This window comes from Lithobates pipiens, unplaced genomic scaffold, assembly GCF_037356315.1.
Source record: "Lithobates pipiens isolate NorthernLeopardFrog02 unplaced genomic scaffold, aLitPip1_a1.2 Scaffold_8, whole genome shotgun sequence".
Lineage (NCBI taxonomy): Eukaryota > Metazoa > Chordata > Amphibia > Anura > Ranidae > Lithobates > Lithobates pipiens.
In genome coordinates this window covers 478,261,980-478,279,103 of record NW_027507903.1, presented here as the reverse complement: position 1 = coordinate 478,279,103, position 17,124 = coordinate 478,261,980, and the positions used below count along the sequence as shown (strand labels likewise).

Genomic DNA, 17,124 nt, shown 5'->3' with positions numbered 1-17,124 from the left:
ATAAATTCGAGACATACATAAATATTCAAAAATACATAAGAGGCCTGAATATTAAAAAATATCTAACCAATAACCCTATGAATATTCACGCAACAACAACCAATGAAATCGCACACAGCACTTTGAGAAACAAATCATTTTTTAACCCTCAGATTAATAATAATAAATTTATAGATGTTTTTAAAAAAGTTGTAACAGAAGATTTAAAGACACTGGACATAAAGAAGAAACGGGAGTAAATCTATTAAGTGACACTAACACCTACAAACAACTACCGAAGAATCCGGTGTTTAGAGGTAGGAAGGAGCTGGAACTAGTTGTTCACCTAGGTCTCAAAAAAATCTATACTAAATAAAAAGGAAGCTCAGTTTTTGATACCAGAGTCGGTGAGGACCCCAGTCATTTACTATCTACCTAAACTTCACAAAGACAAGAACAATCCCCCGCCAAGACCGATTGTGAACGGTATCGATTTGCTTACCTCAAGAATGGGGGAGTATATCGATAATTTTCTCCAACCGGTGGTGAAAAATACTAAAGCTTATCTGAGAGACACCAAACACATTCTACAAATTCTGGAAGAATGCTCAAATGAAGGGCCATATATTTTAGCTACAGCTGATGTAGCGTCATTGTATACTATCATCCCTCACTATGAGGCTTGTGAAGCAGTCAAATGGGGTCTTAGAAAACATTCTAACTTGATCTGTGCTCAAAGAAAATACCTGGTTAAGTGTTTGGACTTCTGTCTAAAGAACAACTATTTCTGGTATAACAAAAACTTTTACCATCAGACTACAGGAGTCGCTATGGGTGCCAAGTTTGCCCCTAGCGTAACGGGTCTATTCATGTCTCAATGGGAGGATATGATGGTGTTTTCTAACCCACAAGTCAAATTGGTCATATACAAACGATATATAGATGACATTATAGTTCTCTGGAGGGGCAGCAAGAGCAGTTTCGATGAATTTCAGGAGAAACTCAATAAGAATAACTTGAATATAGTGCTCACATGGGACTCCAGTGAAACACAAGTCACCTTCCTGGACTTAGGGATCTCACAAGAAGAGGGGAAACTTCATACAAAAACTTTTTTCAAGAATGTAGACAGGAACAGTTATCTCCCGGTGACCAGCTGCCATCATAAGAACTGGATTTACAATATTCCAAAGGGTCAGCTCATGAGACTGCGGAGGAACTGCAGTAAGCAGGAGGAATTCCGAGAACAAGCCAGACTGATGGGTCAAAGATTCCAGGACAAAGGTTACGAAAAGGCTTTTATTGAGGATAAAATATTGGAAGTAGAAGACATGAATCGTCAAAATTTGGTAAAAGATAAGACCAGACAAGAAGTAACAAGCAAACGTTTTAATGAAGGAGCCATTATTTTGGACTATAATTTCCAATATAAGAGCGTAGAAAAAAACATTAAAACACTGGCACATTTTATTAAATGACAAAGACCTACAGAATGTTTTACCCAAGATACCAAAATTCATATATAGACGTGCTCCCACTTTGAGGGATAGACTAGTTAAGAGCATCCCAGATCCACCTAAAAAGAATTATACTTTCTTTTCGGGTAAGGGTTTTTACCCTTGCAAGCGCTGTTTCGCTTGCACAAGAACCAGTAAGCCGGAGAAGAACTTCCAGTTCACAGCCACTAGCACAGGCAATACTTATGAGGTTGAGGACTTTATTTGCTGTAACACACAAGGAGCCGTGTATGTGCTTGAATGTAGTTGCGGCCTACAATATGTAGGCTGCACAAAAAGACCATTAACCACTTCCCGACCAGCGCACGACGATGTACGTCGACAGCATGGCACGGGCAGGCATATTGGCGTACATGTACGTCCAATATTCGTTGCCGCCGTGCCATCGCGCTGGTCGGGACCCCCGTGAGTCCGGTCGCGGGACCCGCGGACTCGATCGCCGCGGGCATCCCCGCGATCGTCTCACGGAGCGGCCGAATGGAGGAAATGCCCCTTTACTATTTACATTACATACTCCTGACACCTGTACATTTCATACACCTGACCTATACACTAGTTACTGTACATTGCATAATCCTGACATCTGCACTCTGTCCATTTTATATTCCTGACCCCTGTACTCTGTATCTAGGCTAAAATGTTAAAGTGGTAGTAAACTGCTGTGTTTTTTTTTTTCTGGAGCCTGCAAGGTAAAGTCATAATGTGCTAGTATGCATTGCTGTCACCACAGACAAGGCTTCCATCTTCACCCGTCTTGCTTTCTGGCCGTGGACTCCGGCTGTGTGAGTGGTGGGAGCCACGATGACTCCGGCTGTGTGAGTGGTGGGAGCCACGTAGAGAGCAGATAGCTACAGTATATAACATTCCTCCCATGTGTCACTGACTGCATGTCCTGCTCTGATCCAAGTCTGAATAGTGAAGTATCTCTATTCAGAGGCACCAGCCCAAGGGGGAAAATTTCCTTCTGCCCCAGTCTAGTTCTCATTTGGGTTCAGGCCACCAAAAATCTAAAGATTTTAGTGTATGCTGGAAACTTAAACCACCAACCTGCTTCGAATGGGAATAGTAAACAAAGCTGTCAAATATACATAAAAAAAAAGTATATTAAATAAGATGAAATTACACTTTCTGGATGTAGGTTGGCCTCTCCTGTACACTCTGCATTCTTTGGATTGTTTCTTGTTTGTGGTTTTTCAAAGGTTTCTGTACAATTCTGCTTGTCTGTTTGGTCAGATTGATCCTGTTGGAATAGAGATGACCAATAATAACTACGGAGACTGCAATTATGAACACAATATTAATTGTTATCCTGTTATATTAAAAGCATACTCCAGTCATAACTGAAAATGAAGAATTGGGATGCATACAAGGAGTTCTACCAACATCCTTATGTCTCTAGTGAAGATTCTACTTCCTTCCCTCACACTATAGTGTTCTGTTCTTACACATTAAGTGCTTGTCTTCTTGAAGTGCCCTATTCTTGTTCTCTGTTTCTCACACCCCTCATCACAAGTTTCCTTATACAGACTAATTGCAGAGAAGGGGAGGAGGTATGTCAGGATTCAGCAGCAGAGATGACCAAATCTGCATGGCTACACTCAAGAAACTTGGACCAGACTGTCTATGCGTTTAAGTGAGATTTATTTACAGTGAAACAAAAACCATCCGAACACCAGCACACAGCAAACATAAAAAATATAAGTGAATCAAAAACCCAGTAACATAATACCTAACTAATCAAGCCAATAAACAGAAAACGTAACCAAAAACACAAATAGATGGGAACAGCACCACCAGCTAAGGCGTTTTACGCTCCCTTAGTGCTCATATACATATGTCCACTACAGATTATATTATATTATATATATATATATATATATATATATATATATATATATTACATATATGCAGGGCCGCTGATAGAAATTATGGGGCCCCGTACAGCCTACCTGACGGGGCCCCCTTCAGCTCCACCCAGGCCCCGCCCCTGGTCCCTCCTTTAGCCCCACCCCTGGCCCCACTCATTGCCCCTCCCCAGACCCCACCTTGAAACAAAGTGTAGGTTTGTCTACAAGTGATATTTGTTTTCTCCAGTCAGTTATAGGTTTGATTATCCAAAAGAAATACTGTTTTCAGATGAGAACATACCTCTTTAATATCTATATGTAATACAAACCATTACTGAATAAATAAAATGGTATTTTGGAGAGTATTGGCAGGGTAAGTATTGCAGAGTATTGCCAGGGTATTGGCGGGGTATGTATTGCAGAGTATTGGCGGGGTATGTATTGCAGAGTATTGGCAGGGTAAGTATTGCAGAGTATTGTCAGGGTATTGCCAGGGTATTGGCGGGGTAAGTATTGCAGAGTATTGGCGGGGTAAGTATTGCAGAGTATTGTCAGGGTAAGTATTGCAGAGTATTGTCAGGGTAAGTATTGCAGAGTATTGTCAGGGTATTGGCGGGGTATTGGCGGGGTATGTATTGCAGAGTATTGGCAGGGTAAGTATTGCAGAGCATTGGCAGGGTATTGGCAGAGTAAGTATTGCAGAGCATTGGCAGAGTATTGGCAGGGTAAGTATTGCAGAGTATTGGCAGGGTAAGTATAAAGTATTGCAGAGTATTGGCAGAGTATGTATTGCAGAGTATTGGCAGGGTATGTATTGGCAGGGTATGTATTGGCAGGGTATGTATTGGCAGGGTATGTATTGCAGAGTATGTATTGCAGAGTATTGCAGAGTATGTATTGCAGAGTATGTATTGCAGAGTAGGTATTGCAGAGTATGTATTGCAGAGTAGGTATTGCAGAGTATGTATTGCAGAGTAGGTATTGCAGAGTATGTATTGCAGAGTATGTATTGCAGAGTATGTATTGCAGAGTATGTTTTGCAGAGTAGGTATTGCAGAGTAGGTATTGCAGAGTAGGTATTGCAGAGTAGGTATTGCAGAGTATGTATTGCAGAGTATTGCAGAGTATGTATTGCAGAGTAGGTATTGCAGAGTAGGTATTGCAGAGTAGGTATTGCAGAGTAGGTATTGCAGAGTATTTGCAGAGTAGTAGTAGATGTTTAACTTCAAACATACACCTCACCTGTGTAATTGTTAGCTCTAGCAGGGCAGCAGAGATCACTTCCACCCTCTTCTTCAGTGTCCACAATAGCTTGATCGCCCGGCCCCTGCACTCTGTGCTCCTCTCACTCTGCTACTTCTCACGCGGAGAGAGAGAGAGAGAGGAATATCACTCCGCAACACCATAGGGTATGCTGGCCGGGACTTGTGCGGTGTGCGGAGCAGGAGGAGCGGGCGCAGAAGGCGTATTCTTCCGCGCCCGAAATACAACAAATAGTCCCTCCCCTGCAGCCTCATACAGAACAGACTAATCGCATCTAATAAAAAAAAAACTTACCGAACGGGGGTGGGGTTGTGCGGACGATGATCGGTGGAGGAGAATCTTTTTTTTTTTTTTTTTTTCTATATTAATTTTGCAGTTCAGGTTGCTCGGGCCCCCCCTGCTGGTCAGGCCCGGTACAGCAGGGCCAGTTGTACTGGCCTATCAGCGGCCCTGCATATATGCAACAATTATTCGTGATTTGAACAATCTGTGTGGAACAATTGGTTTGCGTCTTGCAATAATTGGCAGATAAGAACCCCTGCTCAGAGATGCAAGTGCAAATACTCTAACATATATAACAGATATAGGACATCAAATAAATCATATGAAAGACAGACTGAAAAAAAATTATAATAATAATATATTTTTTTTTGAAAAGCCAGAAAAAAATATGTTTATCGGGGTCACTAACAGCAGAAACCTAGGATGTACTATATTCATAAAAATGTGACACATCCTGTTCATGATTGAGCCCTATAGTTTTCCGTGTACCCAGACAGAAGATCCAAAAAACGTCCTTTCTGCACAAAAATCTGAACGTATCGCCACCTCTCCTGGGGACTGTGATCTTTTCAACACCTGGTATAGATACAGCAGAGGGATCACTTGCATAACAACAGTTGAAGCGGTTTGCTACATTAGTTAAATGTTTCTTATTAATATCATAAAGATGGTTGTGCAGGCAATCCCTTAACCACTTGCAGACCAGCCACAGTATATACAGGCCTAAAATTTGTCCCTAAGAAGAATTTGGATAAATTCGAGACATACATAAATATTCAAAAATACATAAGAGGCCTGAATATTAAAAAATATCTAACCAATAACCCTATGAATATTTACGCAACAACAACCAATGAAATCGCACACAGCACTTTGAGAAACAAATCATTTTTTAACCCTCAGATTAATAATAATAAATTTATAGATGTTTTTAAAAAAGTTGTAACAGAAGATTTAAAGACACTGGACATAAAGAAGAAACGGGAGTAAATCTATTAAGTGACACTAACACCTACAAACAACTACCGAAGAATCCGGTGTTTAGAGGTAGGAAGGAGCTGGAACTAGTTGTTCACCTAGGTCTCAAAAAAATCTATACTAAATAAAAAGGAAGCTCAGTTTTTGATACCAGAGTCGGTGAGGACCCCAGTCATTTACTATCTACCTAAACTTCACAAAGACAAGAACAATCCCCCGCCAAGACCGATTGTGAACGGTATCGATTTGCTTACCTCAAGAATGGGGGAGTATATCGATAATTTTCTCCAACCGGTGGTGAAAAATACTAAAGCTTATCTGAGAGACACCAAACACATTCTACAAATTCTGGAAGAATGCTCAAATGAAGGGCCATATATTTTAGCTACAGCTGATGTAGCGTCATTGTATACTATCATCCCTCACTATGAGGCTTGTGAAGCAGTCAAATGGGGTCTTAGAAAACATTCTAACTTGATCTGTGCTCAAAGAAAATACCCGGTTAAGTATTTGGACTTCTGTCTAAAGAACAACTATTTCTGGTATAACAAAAACTTTTACCATCAGACTACAGGAGTCGCTATGGGTGCCAAGTTTGCCCCTAGCGTAACGGGTCTATTCATGTCTCAATGGGAGGATATGATGGTGTTTTCTAACCCACAAGTCGAATTGGTCATATACAAACGATATATAGATGACATTATAGTTCTCTGGAGGGGCAGCAAGAGCAGTTTCGATGAATTTCAGGAGAAACTCAATAAGAATAACTTGAATATAGTGCTCACATGGGACTCCAGTGTAACACAAGTCACCTTCCTGGACTTAGGGATCTCACAAGAAGAGGGGAAACTTCATACAAAAACTTTTTTCAAGAATGTAGACAGGAACAGTTATCTCCCGGTGACCAGCTGCCATCATAAGAACTGGATTTACAATATTCCAAAGGGTCAGCTCATGAGACTGCGGAGGAACTGCAGTAAGCAGGAGGAATTCCGAGAACAAGCCAGACTGATGGGTCAAAGATTCCAGGACAAAGGTTACGAAAAGGCTTTTATTGAGGATAAAATATTGGAAGTAGAAGACATGAATCGTCAAAATTTGGTAAAAGATAAGACCAGACAAGAAGTAACAAGCAAACGTTTTAATGAAGGAGCCATTATTTTGGACTATAATTTCCAATATAAGAGCGTAGAAAAAAACATTAAAACACTGGCACATTTTATTAAATGACAAAGACCTACAGAATGTTTTACCCAAGATACCAAAATTCATATATAGACGTGCTCCCACTTTGAGGGATAGACTAGTTAAGAGCATCCCAGATCCACCTAAAAAGAATTATACTTTCTTTTCGGGTAAGGGTTTTTACCCTTGCAAGCGCTGTTTCGCTTGCACAAGAACCAGTAAGCCGGAGAAGAACTTCCAGTTCACAGCCACTAGCACAGGCAATACTTATGAGGTTGAGGACTTTATTTGCTGTAACACACAAGGAGCCGTGTATGTGCTTGAATGTAGTTGCGGCCTACAATATGTAGGCTGCACAAAAAGACCATTAACCACTTCCCGACCAGCGCACGACGATGTACGTCGACAGCATGGCACGGGCAGGCATATTGGCGTACATGTACGTCCAATATTCGTTGCCGCCGTGCCATCGCGCTGGTCGGGACCCCCGTGAGTCCGGTCGCGGGACCCGCGGACTCGATCGCCGCGGGCATCCCCGCGATCGTCTCACGGAGCGGCCGAATGGAGGAAATGCCCCTTTACTATTTACATTACATACTCCTGACACCTGTACATTTCATACACCTGACCTATACACTAGTTACTGTACATTGCATAATCCTGACATCTGCACTCTGTCCATTTTATATTCCTGACCCCTGTACTCTGTATCTAGGCTAAAATGTTAAAGTGGTAGTAAACTGCTGTGTTTTTTTTTTTCTGGAGCCTGCAAGGTAAAGTCATAATGTGCTAGTATGCATTGCTGTCACCACAGACAAGGCTTCCATCTTCACCCGTCTTGCTTTCTGGCCGTGGACTCCGGCTGTGTGAGTGGTGGGAGCCACGATGACTCCGGCTGTGTGAGTGGTGGGAGCCACGTAGAGAGCAGATAGCTACAGTATATAACATTCCTCCCATGTGTCACTGACTGCATGTCCTGCTCTGATCCAAGTCTGAATAGTGAAGTATCTCTATTCAGAGGCACCAGCCCAAGGGGGAAAATTTCCTTCTGCCCCAGTCTAGTTCTCATTTGGGTTCAGGCCACCAAAAATCTAAAGATTTTAGTGTATGCTGGAAACTTAAACCACCAACCTGCTTCGAATGGGAATAGTAAACAAAGCTGTCAAATATACATAAAAAAAAAGTATATTAAATAAGATGAAATTACACTTTCTGGATGTAGGTTGGCCTCTCCTGTACACTCTGCATTCTTTGGATTGTTTCTTGTTTGTGGTTTTTCAAAGGTTTCTGTACAATTCTGCTTGTCTGTTTGGTCAGATTGATCCTGTTGGAATAGAGATGACCAATAATAACTACGGAGACTGCAATTATGAACACAATATTAATTGTTATCCTGTTATATTAAAAGCATACTCCAGTCATAACTGAAAATGAAGAATTGGGATGCATACAAGGAGTTCTACCAACATCCTTATGTCTCTAGTGAAGATTCTACTTCCTTCCCTCACACTATAGTGTTCTGTTCTTACACATTAAGTGCTTGTCTTCTTGAAGTGCCCTATTCTTGTTCTCTGTTTCTCACACCCCTCATCACAAGTTTCCTTATACAGACTAATTGCAGAGAAGGGGAGGAGGTATGTCAGGATTCAGCAGCAGAGATGACCAAATCTGCATGGCTACACTCAAGAAACTTGGACCAGACTGTCTATGCGTTTAAGTGAGATTTATTTACAGTGAAACAAAAACCATCCGAACACCAGCACACAGCAAACATAAAAAATATAAGTGAATCAAAAACCCAGTAACATAATACCTAACTAATCAAGCCAATAAACAGAAAACGTAACCAAAAACACAAATAGATGGGAACAGCACCACCAGCTAAGGCGTTTTACGCTCCCTTAGTGCTCATATACATATGTCCACTACAGATTATATTATATATATATATATATATATATATATATATATATATATATATATATTACATATATGCAACAATTATTCGTGATTTGAACAATCTGTGTGGAACAATTGGTTTACGTCTTGCAATAATTGGCAGATAAGAACCCCTGCTCAGAGATGCAAGTGCAAATACTCTAACATATATAACAGATATAGGACATCAAATAAATCATATGAAAGACAGACTGAAAAAAAATTATAATAATAATATATTTTTTTTTTGAAAAGCCAGAAAAAAATATGTTTATCGGGGTCACTAACAGCAGAAACCTAGGATGTACTATATTCATAAAAATGTGACACATCCCGTTCATGATTGAGCCCTATAGTTTTCCGTGTACCCAGACAGAAGATCCAAAAAACGTCCTTTCTGCACAAAAATCTGAACGTATCGCCACCTCTCCTGGGGACTGTGATCTTTTCAACACCTGGTATAGATACAGCAGAGGGATCACTTGCATAACAACAGTTGAAGCGGTTTGCTACATTAGTTAAATGTTTCTTATTAATATCATAAAGATGGTTGTGCAGGCAATCCCTTAACCACTTGCAGACCAGCCACAGTATATACAGGCCTAAAATTTGTCCCTAAGAAGAATTTGGATAAATTCGAGACATACATAAATATTCAAAAATACATAAGAGGCCTGAATATTAAAAAATATCTAACCAATAACCCTATGAATATTCACGCAACAACAACCAATGAAATCGCACACAGCACTTTGAGAAACAAATCATTTTTTAACCCTCAGATTAATAATAATAAATTTATAGATGTTTTTAAAAAAGTTGTAACAGAAGATTTAAAGACACTGGACATAAAGAAGAAACGGGAGTAAATCTATTAAGTGACACTAACACCTACAAACAACTACCGAAGAATCCGGTGTTTAGAGGTAGGAAGGAGCTGGAACTAGTTGTTCACCTAGGTCTCAAAAAAATCTATACTAAATAAAAAGGAAGCTCAGTTTTTGATACCAGAGTCGGTGAGGACCCCAGTCATTTACTATCTACCTAAACTTCACAAAGACAAGAACAATCCCCCGCCAAGACCGATTGTGAACGGTATCGATTTGCTTACCTCAAGAATGGGGGAGTATATCGATAATTTTCTCCAACCGGTGGTGAAAAATACTAAAGCTTATCTGAGAGACACCAAACACATTCTACAAATTCTGGAAGAATGCTCAAATGAAGGGCCATATATTTTAGCTACAGCTGATGTAGCGTCATTGTATACTATCATCCCTCACTATGAGGCTTGTGAAGCAGTCAAATGGGGTCTTAGAAAACATTCTAACTTGATCTGTGCTCAAAGAAAATACCTGGTTAAGTGTTTGGACTTCTGTCTAAAGAACAACTATTTCTGGTATAACAAAAACTTTTACCATCAGACTACAGGAGTCGCTATGGGTGCCAAGTTTGCCCCTAGCGTAACGGGTCTATTCATGTCTCAATGGGAGGATATGATGGTGTTTTCTAACCCACAAGTCGAATTGGTCATATACAAACGATATATAGATGACATTATAGTTCTCTGGAGGGGCAGCAAGAGCAGTTTCGATGAATTTCAGGAGAAACTCAATAAGAATAACTTGAATATAGTGCTCACATGGGACTCCAGTGAAACACAAGTCACCTTCCTGGACTTAGGGATCTCACAAGAAGAGGGGAAACTTCATACAAAAACTTTTTTCAAGAATGTAGACAGGAACAGTTATCTCCCGGTGACCAGCTGCCATCATAAGAACTGGATTTACAATATTCCAAAGGGTCAGCTCATGAGACTGCGGAGGAACTGCAGTAAGCAGGAGGAATTCCGAGAACAAGCCAGACTGATGGGTCAAAGATTCCAGGACAAAGGTTACGAAAAGGCTTTTATTGAGGATAAAATATTGGAAGTAGAAGACATGAATCGTCAAAATTTGGTAAAAGATAAGACCAGACAAGAAGTAACAAGCAAACGTTTTTGAAGGAGCCATTATTTTGGACTATAATTTCCAATATAAGAGCGTAGAAAAAAACATTAAAACACTGGCACATTTTATTAAATGACAAAGACCTACAGAATGTTTTACCCAAGATACCAAAATTCATATATAGACGTGCTCCCACTTTGAGGGATAGACTAGTTAAGAGCATCCCAGATCCACCTAAAAAGAATTATACTTTCTTTTCGGGTAAGGGTTTTTACCCTTGCAAGCGCTGTTTCGCTTGCACAAGAACCAGTAAGCCGGAGAAGAACTTCCAGTTCACAGCCACTAGCACAGGCAATACTTATGAGGTTGAGGACTTTATTTGCTGTAACACACAAGGAGCCGTGTATGTGCTTGAATGTAGTTGCGGCCTACAATATGTAGGCTGCACAAAAAGACCATTAACCACTTCCCGACCAGCGCACGACGATGTACGTCGACAGCATGGCACGGGCAGGCATATTGGCGTACATGTACGTCCAATATTCGTTGCCGCCGTGCCATCGCGCTGGTCGGGACCCCCGTGAGTCGGGTCGCGGGACCCGCGGACTCGATCGCCGCGGGCATCCCCGCGATCGTCTCACGGAGCGGCCGAATGGAGGAAATGCCCCTTTACTATTTACATTACATACTCCTGACACCTGTACATTTCATACACCTGACCTATACACTAGTTACTGTACATTGCATAATCCTGACATCTGCACTCTGTCCATTTTATATTCCTGACCCCTGTACTCTGTATCTAGGCTAAAATGTTAAAGTGGTAGTAAACTGCTGTGTTTTTTTTTTTCTGGAGCCTGCAAGGTAAAGTCATAATGTGCTAGTATGCATTGCTGTCACCACAGACAAGGCTTCCATCTTCACCCGTCTTGCTTTCTGGCCGTGGACTCCGGCTGTGTGAGTGGTGGGAGCCACGATGACTCCGGCTGTGTGAGTGGTGGGAGCCACGTAGAGAGCAGATAGCTACAGTATATAACATTCCTCCCATGTGTCACTGACTGCATGTCCTGCTCTGATCCAAGTCTGAATAGTGAAGTATCTCTATTCAGAGGCACCAGCCCAAGGGGGAAAATTTCCTTCTGCCCCAGTCTAGTTCTCATTTGGGTTCAGGCCACCAAAAATCTAAAGATTTTAGTGTATGCTGGAAACTTAAACCACCAACCTGCTTCGAATGGGAATAGTAAACAAAGCTGTCAAATATACATAAAAAAAAAGTATATTAAATAAGATGAAATTACACTTTCTGGATGTAGGTTGGCCTCTCCTGTACACTCTGCATTCTTTGGATTGTTTCTTGTTTGTGGTTTTTCAAAGGTTTCTGTACAATTCTGCTTGTCTGTTTGGTCAGATTGATCCTGTTGGAATAGAGATGACCAATAATAACTACGGAGACTGCAATTATGAACACAATATTAATTGTTATCCTGTTATATTAAAAGCATACTCCAGTCATAACTGAAAATGAAGAATTGGGATGCATACAAGGAGTTCTACCAACATCCTTATGTCTCTAGTGAAGATTCTACTTCCTTCCCTCACACTATAGTGTTCTGTTCTTACACATTAAGTGCTTGTCTTCTTGAAGTGCCCTATTCTTGTTCTCTGTTTCTCACACCCCTCATCACAAGTTTCCTTATACAGACTAATTGCAGAGAAGGGGAGGAGGTATGTCAGGATTCAGCAGCAGAGATGACCAAATCTGCATGGCTACACTCAAGAAACTTGGACCAGACTGTCTATGCGTTTAAGTGAGATTTATTTACAGTGAAACAAAAACCATCCGAACACCAGCACACAGCAAACATAAAAAATATAAGTGAATCAAAAACCCAGTAACATAATACCTAACTAATCAAGCCAATAAACAGAAAACGTAACCAAAAACACAAATAGATGGGAACAGCACCACCAGCTAAGGCGTTTTACGCTCCCTTAGTGCTCATATACATATGTCCACTACAGATTATATTATATATATATATATATATATATATATATATATATATATATATATATATATATATATATTACATATATGCAACAATTATTCGTGATTTGAACAATCTGTGTGGAACAATTGGTTTGCGTCTTGCAATAATTGGCAGATAAGAACCCCTGCTCAGAGATGCAAGTGCAAATACTCTAACATATATAACAGATATAGGACATCAAATAAATCATATGAAAGACAGACTGAAAAAAAATTATAATAATAATATTTTTTTTTTTGAAAAGCCAGAAAAAAATATGTTTATCGGGGTCACTAACAGCAGAAACCTAGGATGTACTATATTCATAAAAATGTGACACATCCCGTTCATGATTGAGCCCTATAGTTTTCCGTGTACCCAGACAGAAGATCCAAAAAACGTCCTTTCTGCACAAAAATCTGAACGTATCGCCACCTCTCCTGGGGACTGTGATCTTTTCAACACCTGGTATAGATACAGCAGAGGGATCACTTGCATAACAACAGTTGAAGCGGTTTGCTACATTAGTTAAATGTTTCTTATTAATATCATAAAGATGGTTGTGCAGGCAATCCCTTAACCACTTGCAGACCAGCCACAGTATATACAGGCCTAAAATTTGTCCCTAAGAAGAATTTGGATAAATTCGAGACATACATAAATATTCAAAAATACATAAGAGGCCTGAATATTAAAAAATATCTAACCAATAACCCTATGAATATTCACGCAACAACAACCAATGAAATCGCACACAGCACTTTGAGAAACAAATCATTTTTTAACCCTCAGATTAATAATAATAAATTTATAGATGTTTTTAAAAAAGTTGTAACAGAAGATTTAAAGACACTGGACATAAAGAAGAAACGGGAGTAAATCTATTAAGTGACACTAACACCTACAAACAACTACCGAAGAATCCGGTGTTTAGAGGTAGGAAGGAGCTGGAACTAGTTGTTCACCTAGGTCTCAAAAAAATCTATACTAAATAAAAAGGAAGCTCAGTTTTTGATACCAGAGTCGGTGAGGACCCCAGTCATTTACTATCTACCTAAACTTCACAAAGACAAGAACAATCCCCCGCCAAGACCGATTGTGAACGGTATCGATTCGCTTACCTCAAGAATGGGGGAGTATATCGATAATTTTCTCCAACCGGTGGTGAAAAATACTAAAGCTTATCTGAGAGACACCAAACACATTCTACAAATTCTGGAAGAATGCTCAAATGAAGGGCCATATATTTTAGCTACAGCTGATGTAGCGTCATTGTATACTATCATCCCTCACTATGAGGCTTGTGAAGCAGTCAAATGGGGTCTTAGAAAACATTCTAACTTGATCTGTGCTCAAAGAAAATACCTGGTTAAGTGTTTGGACTTCTGTCTAAAGAACAACTATTTCTGGTATAACAAAAACTTTTACCATCAGACTACAGGAGTCGCTATGGGTGCCAAGTTTGCCCCTAGCGTAACGGGTCTATTCATGTCTCAATGGGAGGATATGATGGTGTTTTCTAACCCACAAGTCGAATTGGTCATATACAAACGATATATAGATGACATTATAGTTCTCTGGAGGGGCAGCAAGAGCAGTTTCGATGAATTTCAGGAGAAACTCAATAAGAATAACTTGAATATAGTGCTCACATGGGACTCCAGTGAAACACAAGTCACCTTCCTGGACTTAGGGATCTCACAAGAAGAGGGGAAACTTCATACAAAAACTTTTTTCAAGAATGTAGACAGGAACAGTTATCTCCCGGTGACCAGCTGCCATCATAAGAACTGGATTTACAATATTCCAAAGGGTCAGCTCATGAGACTGCGGAGGAACTGCAGTAAGCAGGAGGAATTCCGAGAACAAGCCAGACTGATGGGTCAAAGATTCCAGGACAAAGGTTACGAAAAGGCTTTTATTGAGGATAAAATATTGGAAGTAGAAGACATGAATCGTCAAAATTTGGTAAAAGATAAGACCAGACAAGAAGTAACAAGCAAACGTTTTAATGAAGGAGCCATTATTTTGGACTATAATTTCCAATATAAGAGCGTAGAAAAAAACATTAAAACACTGGCACATTTTATTAAATGACAAAGACCTACAGAATGTTTTACCCAAGATACCAAAATTCATATATAGACGTGCTCCCACTTTGAGGGATAGACTAGTTAAGAGCATCCCAGATCCACCTAAAAAGAATTATACTTTCTTTTCGGGTAAGGGTTTTTACCCTTGCAAGCGCTGTTTCGCTTGCACAAGAACCAGTAAGCCGGAGAAGAACTTCCAGTTCACAGCCACTAGCACAGGCAATACTTATGAGGTTGAGGACTTTATTTGCTGTAACACACAAGGAGCCGTGTATGTGCTTGAATGTAGTTGCGGCCTACAATATGTAGGCTGCACAAAAAGACCATTAACCACTTCCCGACCAGCGCACGACGATGTACGTCGACAGCATGGCACGGGCAGGCATATTGGCGTACATGTACGTCCAATATTCGTTGCCGCCGTGCCATCGCGCTGGTCGGGACCCCCGTGAGTCCGGTCGCGGGACCCGCGGACTCGATCGCCGCGGGCATCCCCGCGATCGTCTCACGGAGCGGCCGAATGGAGGAAATGCCCCTTTACTATTTACATTACATACTCCTGACACCTGTACATTTCATACACCTGACCTATACACTAGTTACTGTACATTGCATAATCCTGACATCTGCACTCTGTCCATTTTATATTCCTGACCCCTGTACTCTGTATCTAGGCTAAAATGTTAAAGTGGTAGTAAACTGCTGTGTTTTTTTTTTTCTGGAGCCTGCAAGGTAAAGTCATAATGTGCTAGTATGCATTGCTGTCACCACAGACAAGGCTTCCATCTTCACCCGTCTTGCTTTCTGGCCGTGGACTCCGGCTGTGTGAGTGGTGGGAGCCACGATGACTCCGGCTGTGTGAGTGGTGGGAGCCACGTAGAGAGCAGATAGCTACAGTATATAACATTCCTCCCATGTGTCACTGACTGCATGTCCTGCTCTGATCCAAGTCTGAATAGTGAAGTATCTCTATTCAGAGGCACCAGCCCAAGGGGGAAAATTTCCTTCTGCCCCAGTCTAGTTCTCATTTGGGTTCAGGCCACCAAAAATCTAAAGATTTTAGTGTATGCTGGAAACTTAAACCACCAACCTGCTTCGAATGGGAATAGTAAACAAAGCTGTCAAATATACATAAAAAAAAAGTATATTAAATAAGATGAAATTACACTTTCTGGATGTAGGTTGGCCTCTCCTGTACACTCTGCATTCTTTGGATTGTTTCTTGTTTGTGGTTTTTCAAAGGTTTCTGTACAATTCTGCTTGTCTGTTTGGTCAGATTGATCCTGTTGGAATAGAGATGACCAATAATAACTACGGAGACTGCAATTATGAACACAATATTAATTGTTATCCTGTTATATTAAAAGCATACTCCAGTCATAACTGAAAATGAAGAATTGGGATGCATACAAGGAGTTCTACCAACATCCTTATGTCTCTAGTGAAGATTCTACTTCCTTCCCTCACACTATAGTGTTCTGTTCTTACACATTAAGTGCTTGTCTTCTTGAAGTGCCCTATTCTTGTTCTCTGTTTCTCACACCCCTCATCACAAGTTTCCTTATACAGACTAATTGCAGAGAAGGGGAGGAGGTATGTCAGGATTCAGCAGCAGAGATGACCAAATCTGCATGGCTACACTCAAGAAACTTGGACCAGACTGTCTATGCGTTTAAGTGAGATTTATTTACAGTGAAACAAAAACCATCCGAACACCAGCACACAGCAAACATAAAAAATATAAGTGAATCAAAAACCCAGTAACATAATACCTAACTAATCAAGCCAATAAACAGAAAACGTAACCAAAAACACAAATAGATGGGAACAGCACCACCAGCTAAGGCGTTTTACGCTCCCTTAGTGCTCATATACATATGTCCACTACAGATTATATTATAATATTATATTATATATATATATATATATATATATATATATATATATATATATATATATATATATATATATTACATATATGCAGGGCCGCTGATAGAAATTATGGGGCCCCGTACAGCCTACCTGACGGGGCCCCCTTCAGCTCCACCCAGGCCCCGCCCCTG

At 40.4% G+C, this 17,124-nt stretch overlaps 1 protein-coding gene across 4 annotated transcripts in view; it reads right to left on the bottom strand.

The window, feature by feature from the left end:
- LOC143960307 (uncharacterized) overlaps positions 1-17,124 on the bottom strand; it is a 233,298-nt gene that overhangs the window by 52,675 nt on the left and 163,499 nt on the right. For all 4 annotated transcript variants that reach the window (XM_077468748.1, XM_077468746.1, XM_077468749.1 and 1 more), the window contains exons 14-17: positions 16,228-16,344; positions 12,237-12,353; positions 8,259-8,375; positions 2,620-2,736 (exon numbers count right to left, since the gene is read on the bottom strand). In XM_077468748.1, coding sequence (XP_077324874.1) covers positions 2,620-2,736; positions 8,259-8,375; positions 12,237-12,353; positions 16,228-16,344 — 468 coding nt within the window. The remainder of the gene's footprint in view (positions 1-2,619; positions 2,737-8,258; positions 8,376-12,236; positions 12,354-16,227; positions 16,345-17,124) is intronic.